Source organism: Pseudochaenichthys georgianus, chromosome 9 (assembly GCF_902827115.2).
Source record: "Pseudochaenichthys georgianus chromosome 9, fPseGeo1.2, whole genome shotgun sequence".
NCBI lineage: Eukaryota > Metazoa > Chordata > Actinopteri > Perciformes > Channichthyidae > Pseudochaenichthys > Pseudochaenichthys georgianus.
The window spans coordinates 46,432,770-46,441,543 of record NC_047511.1 but is presented as its reverse complement, the minus strand read 5'-3'; the positions used below and the strand labels follow the sequence as shown (position 1 = coordinate 46,441,543).

Below are 8,774 nucleotides of genomic sequence, written 5' to 3'. Positions count from 1 at the left end.
GTGTGCCGAACCGTGACGTCCGAACCGTGACGGTACGGGACGAATACGGATACCATTACACCCCTAGTATAATAGGAAGATGAATCCACGAGGATATCCATCCAGGACCTATGATCCAGGACCACAGCCACGACTCAAGATCCAGGGTTCGCGATGCAGGACACAGGACCGCAGGATCATCCATGACTCCGGATCCCAGCGTATATAGACACCAAAAAGAAAGACATTTGGGGAAGCTGGGTTAATGGGAACATGAGAGTACACGGGTATAGACAGAGAGAAGGAAGAAGTAAGATGTCCCCCGACAAACTAAGCCTATATCAGCAAAACTAGGGGCTGAATCTAATCAGCCCTAACTATAAGCTTTATCAAAAAGGAAGGTCTTAAGCGCACTCTTAAAAACGGATAGGGTGTCTGCCGCCCGAACACAAACTGGAAGCTGATGGATATTTGATTGTTAAAGGTTACAATGGAAAAAGTAAGCTGTACTGAGCTGTTATAGAGTGGTACAGGTATGATATATTTTTGGATGCCGACCAGGAAGGTAGAATCGCACAAGTTCGCTAGACTAAAGTACAATGGGATCTTCCATTGGCTTTTTGAGATATTGCAGAGACTACGCAGGTCATTCTGAATCCTCGAGGACGTGCCGGTAAAGAGTGTTGATGTGGTGAGGTGTGTGTGCAGGTCGCTGTCATATTCTGCCACTAAATCCAGCAACTCTATGTAATTCCCCTTGTTTGATGAAGTTACACTCTCATCGTGACCTCGGAACGGCAACTCCTGCTTGCCCAAGTACACCACACAATTTATGAGGTGTTTCAAAATTCCTCGGTTCCTCTTCACCTTTTCATTATGAGCGATGACATCCCGGCATTGTTGCTCATCCAGTTGGAGCTCTATCCTGGTGTCCCCAAATGTTTTAAAGCGAATAGTAGCTCTGAGGTGACCTGAAGCATTCTGATGGCAATGTGCTGATTTGGATAAACTTCCTAAATCAGAATATCCATCTCTGGCCCATGACCCACTGTCCGCTCCAAAAAGCAAGCAATCCCAGCAGTAAAGCTTTGGTTCCCTGGTTGATCCGGTCATCCAGTTGTATCTGGCGTAATTGTCGATATTAAAATGCCTCTCGAACTGTTTAAAAAAAAAAACTAAATTAAGCTGTGGTGTTGGTTGCCCTTTGGTAAATAACTCCAATTTATTTTATATGTAACTCATTCTTGAAAATGACTCGGTTGGTAGTTTTGCAACAATGTCATCACAATCACTGACATGAGCCATCGTGAATGAACGTATGCTAATTAGCTACTTCTGCCTAGCTTGACCCGTGTTATAACAAATACATAAACTTGGCAGCGCAGTGGGCGGAACTTGTCATAAAATCTGCGATAATAAAGCCCACCCATTTCGAGGGAAGATATGATTGGTCAATTGTACTGTCACTTGACATTACTCTCTCATTGGTTTTACTATAGCGGGCCCTCTGTGAATGTACAGCAGGACCACCAATCAGCTCCTGTCTTGTGACTCGCAGAGACGAGCTTCTTTTCATTCTTTCAGTCCAGGCTGCAGCAGGAGGACCGAGCCTGTTATGAAACTGCCGGTAGAGCCATCAGCCATGTTTTGCCAGGAGGCCAGTGCCCTGCTGCAACAAGCTCAGGAGGCCCGCCGTTGTGCTCGGGAGATCTCCCGTACCTTTGGCCGCCGCCGGGGTGGGCGTAGGACATCAACCGCTCAAGCTGTATACCCTAGGCAACCCCCTGAGGACCTGAGGGACTGACTACTTGGAAGACTCTAGGCAGAGCAGGCGAAGACAGGCAGGTTGGCGTGCTGGCAGGGCTCGGGGCCATGGTTCCCGGCAGCCGCAGCCTTCCTCCTGACGCCATGAAGGACCCAGCCTGCCCTCGCATCACCACAGCCCGTCGCATGGTTTGGACAGCTCTGAGCACGGACCACTGGGTGGTCTCAACCATGACCCAGGGTTACCGGCTTCAGTTTGCTCGAACTTCCCCCTATGACAAGATCAGCGGCGGTTTCGTCAGTGACGGACCCGTGGCACACAGAGGCGTTACGGGTGGAGGTTTCCACCCTCCTAGCGAAAGGTGCAGTCAGGGAGGTGTTGCCAGGGGATCGGCGGGCTGAGTTCTATTCCCACTATTTCCTCGTCCACAAAAAGGATGGGAGACTAAGACCAATCCTGGTCCTCACTGGCCTCAACCGGTTTCTCCGGCCCCTGAAGTTAAACATTTGACAATTCCCAGGGTGAGGCAGGCAATCCAGGCAGGCAATAGGTTTTCCACCATAGACCTCAGAGACGCCTACTTTCAGATTCCCATCTGGGAGGGTCACAGGCGGTTCCTACGGTTCTGCAAGGACAAGATCTTCGAATTCTGTGTCCTCCCCTTTGGGATCTCGCTGGCCCCTCGCACCTTCACCAGGTGCATGGACGCGGTCCTTGGGCCTGCGATGAGAAGGCTTCATCCGCTCCCTTTGGGGAGTTGGTTTTGCGTGCTAGCCAGCGGGAGATATTGTCTATGGTTTCCCAACATGTAACCCGGCTGTGAGTGGCCTGTGTGGGGGTGCCACTTGAACCTGTCAGTTGGCCTTGCGTCCAGCAGGCTAGCTTGAGCGGATCCTTAAACCCCTGTGATCACTGGCCTTAGCGTCTTGCGGGGCCAGTGAAGCTCTCGGTAGCGTCTTGCGCCTAAGCTTACAGAGGCCGAAGAGAGCGTCTGGCTGTCCTGCCTGCTCAGGGGTTTTGTAAATACTGTACATTTGTATATATTTCGTTTGTAGCACGGGCTTGGGCCCATAGGGTTGTGTATGTGGTTGGATCACTGGTGATGGTCATCTGCCAGCCAGAGGTGAGCTGTTGAAAAGTGCATTGTATCTGGAGTAGGCCAGCTGTTAGTGAAAATCCCTGAAAGTTGTCTTGTTAATCAAATTAATAAAACTGGGACAACAGAAGCAATTTCCATATGTAATTTCGTGGAAGGTAATATATTTTTGAAAATAAACATTTTGACCCAAGACCACAAGAAAAACTGTCAGTTTGGTTCTAAAAGTGAATGTCAGGTTTCAGGCCCGCTTTTTGTGATATTATATTTGGTTATTTAGTGTTTATTCTACTTCTATCATAGATACATTACAATTGTTAATGCAAACCACTTTCTTTTAAAAACAGAAAATTCACACTAAACCTGCATGGAAAGTGACCAATCTCACTAACATTTCACAAACATATTTCACCAAGGCAAACGTTTTGGACAAAAGACTGCCGATCTTTGTAATTTACTGTACGTATAACATTAAAGTTAAGGCAGGGGGCCAAACATAGAAAGCTTGATAGTTTATTAATTCCCATAATCCTCTGCTGCACTGATAATTAGCTAATGTTAGCATGCTTCAAGGTTAAACTAACATGTTCCAAATGGCCAACAATAGCATTTCATTTAAGTAAAGGTGAAAAAGCAGGGACTCACATGGCTGTAGACTGTTGTTTATTGAATATATTACATCATCATTACATTTTCATTAAAGTAACAAAAGGTGAATGCTTCACAACAAAATATTAAAACACAATAACAACAGTCAGTGGTGTAGCATCACAATGCCTAACATACAGTACACCTGCATTCCTGTCAAATCTACTTGTTATGAGGATATGTTAAAAAAATACATTTTAATATTGACCTTAAATATGCATGAAGAGGCAGCACATAATATGTGTTCTAACTTTAAATCTATTACATTTAACAGAATAGTAATATTTTAACATTTGAGGGAAAATCAAGCCAAGCATATACAATATTGTTGTTGTGCTTTATGTTGATCTCTATCTAATCATGTATCCCTTTAAATGATTATGATAGGAAACACAATCTAACATGGTTAACATATTCCTTTTATATTTCAGCAGCAGGACCCTTCTTCAGAAATCTTAACACGACTCCTTTGATTTAAGGCAGACCCAGGCCATACATTATAGGGTTATTGAGGGGGGGAATGATCAGATACGCTAAAGACAAAATAACTGCGATGCTTGGATTCAGTTGATCAGCCTCAAATCGAGTCAAAGACAGCTCGCAGAAGAGAGAGATGGAGTAGGTCATAAAGGACACGATGTGAGGCAGGCAGGTTTGTAACGCCTTTCCTCTGAATTCAGACGATCTCCTGCTGCAGACCAGCAGAATCCGTAGATATGTGTACAGGACGAAGAACATGGGGATGAAGATGCCGGTTACCGTGGCAAACTGACCAGCTATGTTGTTCGGAGTGGTGTCCACACAGGAGAGCTGCACCACAAGCCAGTTAGAGCAGAACATCCGGTTCAGTTTATTTCCACACAGCGGTAATTTAACAGTAAAATAGAGACCGAAGCCAACAGTAAACACTGGGTATAAAACAGCAATGAGCACAATAACCTGCACCCATTTGAAGGTCATTTTACTGTGGTAGTGTAAGGGCTGACAGATAGCAATGAACCTATCGTAGGCCAAGATGGTGAGGATGGTCAGCTCACAGGAAGCATAGGTGTAAATAACATACATCTGAATAAAGCATAATCAACCCAGTATCACGGCATTTCGTGTTCACCAACACGATTTTTAATCTATTGATTCATGTTCACCATCACGATTTGCCCCTTTTTTTCGTGTTGCGCAGCACGATTTTAAAAGCAATGTATTTCTACTGGTAACGTGTTTCGTGCCTGCAGGCTGCAGCACGTCTTTTTCTCCGGTCGGGTCGTGAAAGACCGGAAGCTGTGTGGTTCATAAAAACATGTTCTTACTCAATATCAAGCCACAGTTATTGCTTTTATTTTAAATCGTATAATTTCGGACTTTTGTTGCCGTCTGTGAGGAAAATAAATGGGGCTCAGAGCCTCAGGATACTGAAATCTGTATTTTTTAAATCTTTTTTTCCTTCTAATTTGTTATTCTTTTCAAAATAACACACTGTTATTTACTCACCAATAACACACAATTATCCTTGCTTTTATTTATTGGTTTAATTCCATAATCTCGGGCTTTTTTGGTGTTCGTCAGGAACTGAATTTCAAAATAAATATAACCGGAAACAGACGTAGGCATTTCGAGCGATTACCCAAGATCCTCAGCTATGGTTTTAAGCTCGCTGATTGGATGTGTTAGCCGCAATGCATGCTGGGATTTGGTGTTTATATTATATGAAATTCGGAAAACATTTAAAAAGAATAAAATAATACTTAATTCCGAGTGCTCTTGCTTTTTTCTTTGAAAGTCATCACATAACGGCATTGTAATACACGGTTCGGCTGCATTACATATTACAGATCTGCCGTAGTTCTTTATTTAGAGAGCCCTGATGAGAAGACCTTTGGAAAAACTGAAGAAATGCCTCCGAAACTGAATACTTGATGTGGATCATAAATATCTCAACAATTAAACAACATCTTCAATTTCTCTTCACACAATACGTCTCCTTGCAGTATCAACACTAATTCGACTGACTTTTACATTTGATCTAATTCATAGATAGGTTATATTTACACCATAACGGTGCACAGCTGATATAAAAGGACTGTAGTTTTTAAAGATATTACTGATTTTCTTTGAATGTAAATACTGAGTCTGAAATAGTATAGCAATATGCTGTAAAATGATGTGAAAGCATGCATAAAACTATACATCTTCAGATGTTGTACATACACACTAATAATACAAAGTTATTATGGCTGTGTGCACCTTGTGTGCACCTCCTAGTGGTTAAAGCACGTTATTGAATTATTGTTTGTATGTGTTATATTTGATTAAAAAAATATTAAGAGTACATACTTTCATAGGGGGAAAGTATAAATATAGAAATATAAAAATCAAGAAGATACTATAAGTGATCTCTACAATAAAACAGTTTAGTGCAGGATGTACAAAGATATTAATAGGAGGAGGTGCAAAACAGAAAAACTGATTAACCTTTATTTAAACATTAAATAACAGATTAAGGTCTTTGGGGATATCTATCTATAGATAAATATTAAGCCTGACAAAGTACTTAACGTCTAATATATTGCTTTCCTGCAATGTTAACTATGTTGAAGCACTTATTTTAACTGATATTATACACACTAATTATACTCTTATGTATGTAGATAGAATAAGAAATGTGCAGAATATGACAGTTTAATGGTGGAGGTACACACATATTGATAGATGTCTTGTAATGCACTGTTGAGGAACCTGTGACCCAAGTTTTTCATTCATTGCATAACTACACCGTGGTTGTGTATGATATGTCAATAAACCTTTGAAAATCTTGAAAGGGATGTGCAAAATAGCCATAATATACAGTCTTTAATGAACTATTAGAGAATAACGAGTAATGAATATACTTTATTACTTGTTTCCATTCATGTCAATTGCAGATACATGTTTAGTCTTCTCAAGCACCAACTATCAAATATCTCTCCTGATTGTTGGCACTTGACAATCACCTTACCTGAATTTTACTCAGGTGTAACTAAAGTCTGATTTAAGGGTTGTTTATATTTCACATCATTAATCAGAATCTGCAAAGTAACTCAAATAAATGCAGTGGAGTAAAAATACCAGGTTAACCTCTGAATTGTAGTGGAGTAGAATTACAAAGTAGCAATGAGCTGTCATGTGGGTATACGGCATTAATATAATGCTGCGCATTATGGACACAAGTGATTTTCACCCATTTATTAATTATATGTTTTACATTTGATAACACCAATGTGTTTAATACTGGCAACTTCTAATTGTGGGAAAACCAAAACGTTCAGTAGAGACGTCCCATAGAACATTTTGCGAAACACAATAGCCAGCATGTGTAGTTCTGGGAGGGTGTTCGATTCCAGTTTTGGATAGTCTGGCGTGGTTTCGTTCCATTTCACACAGCTGTTTGACGCTTTGCGTAACCTTACGGCCCGGGGACTGTAGTCCTAAACGATAGCTGGGGATTATGGGTAGTGTAGTGTCTTCGGCCATCCTAAACTCAGAAATGTTGACAGTCGCAATGATGCTCGAAATGTCCCTTACAGGCCTACGTCTCTTTCCGGTTATTTTTATTTTGAAATTCAGTTCCTGACGGACACCAAAAAAGCCCGAGATTATGGAATTAAACCAATAAATAAAAGCAAGGATAATTGTGTGTTATTGGTGAGTAAATAACAGTGTGTTATTTTGAAAAGAATAACAAATTAGAAGGAAAAAAAGATTTAAAAAATACAGATGTCAGTATCCTGAGGCTCTGAGCCCCATTTATTTTCCTCACAGACGGCAACAAAAGTCCGAAATTATACGATTTAAAATAAAAGCAATAATTGTGGCTTGATATTGAGTAAGAACATGTTTTTATGAACCACACAGCTTCCGGTCTCCCACGACCCGACCGGAGAAAAAGACGTGCTGCAGCCTGCAGGCACGAAACACGTTACCAGTAGAAATACATTGCTTTTAAAATCGTGCTGTGCAACACGAAAAAAAGGGGCAAATCGTGATGGTGAACACGAATCAATAGATTAAAAATCGTGTTGGTGAACACGAATCAATAGATTAAAAATCGTGTTGGTGAACACGAAATGCCGTGAGACTGGGTTGGCATAATGGACGTGAGACCAAATGAGAGTCAGAGACGATGTCCTGCAGGAACCTGGGGAAGAATCCAGCTGAGCCATACAGAGAGTTTACACACAGACAGCTGATGAAAATATACATGGGCTGATGCAGAGACTTCTGCAGGAACACTGCCAGAATAATGACCATGTTAGCAGAGACTATAGATGAACAGACACAAGATGAAGAGCAGGTATCAAAGTCTGCAAACAGAGTCAACTGAAAGTAGGGAGGGTTCAGGCTGCTGTTGCTCTTCATGTCTGCTCCAAAGAGAGGAACAATACAGGAACTGTTAATGAGATGTTGTTAGCTACATTACAGTTTGTTCAACTTTTAAAAGATGTTTGAATGGTAATATACACAGTTATAGATGTTAAGGACTAACGTTTATAATAAATACATTTGTATTGATTTTAAGATATTTTCATAGTTCATACAATCATACGTAGGCCTATTGGGATCATTGGTATTAATGTGGACCGGAGGGAGAGGGTGACGAGCATAAGTTTCACTTTCCTTTTTTATTTCAATTCCAACTTTGGTCATGAAGAATATGTTTCTCTGTTGTCCACGTTCATAAAGCAAAGCAACAGCATCAGAGCACGGTGCAGAGTCTCTAGATGAGTTTACAGCAGTCCCTCGTTCTTATTAAACATCCATGTTGTAGTCCGCTATAGAAAACTGTAGTTTCCATGGTTTCCCCACAGCAGCAGACGCACATTCATGACGTCCGCTGGCGCATCATAAACACGTCGGATAGTGAAAGTGCATTCGGATTCTCTAAAGTACCGCAGTCTCTTCTCCTAAGTCCTTTTGAATTCTCCTGTATATCCCTTAACCCCGTGACATTTCACTCAGAGGTCAAGGAATAGGAGATAGGGTTAGAATCTAGGAGCTGATTTTTGGATTATCGGAACGCAACCCAGGTCTTTCTTCATGCCCCGCCCCTCCGTGCTGTCCCCTCAGAGGAAGTGGGAAAACGGGATAAGACCTCTGGACGCCACGCTGTCTCAATGATCCACACTGTTAATATTTCAATCAGGAGAGACAGTTTTGATGTAAGAGTACATATTTATTGCCAGAAATACACATGAATGTAATGGAGTTTTGGCGATTAGGCCCCTTTGTGCAGGAATATCATTCGGGAAGGGA

The 8,774-nt window shown here is 41.7% G+C and overlaps 1 protein-coding gene across 1 annotated transcript; it reads right to left on the bottom strand.

Moving 5' to 3' along the window:
- Positions 1–3,962: 3,962 nt before the first annotated feature.
- LOC117452242 (olfactory receptor 51L1-like) lies at positions 3,963–7,880 on the bottom strand. Its single transcript, XM_034090749.1, has 2 exons — positions 7,615–7,880; positions 3,963–4,569 (listed from the first exon to the last, which is right to left on the bottom strand). Exons 1-2 carry the CDS (start codon positions 7,878–7,880, stop codon positions 3,963–3,965), a joined length of 873 nt encoding a protein of 290 aa, XP_033946640.1.
- Between the last annotated feature and the right edge of the window lie 894 nt (positions 7,881–8,774).

Bases quoted from the DNA above. Each gene is read 5' to 3' on its own strand.
- LOC117452242 (XM_034090749.1), bottom strand. From the start codon at position 7,880: ATGAAGAGCAACAGCAGCCTGAACCCTCCCTACTTTCAGTTGACTCTG. The intron at 4,570-7,614 runs ATTATGCCAACC...GATACTGGGTTG, and splicing joins TCTCATTTGGTCTCACGTCC to ATTATGCTTTATTCAGATGT.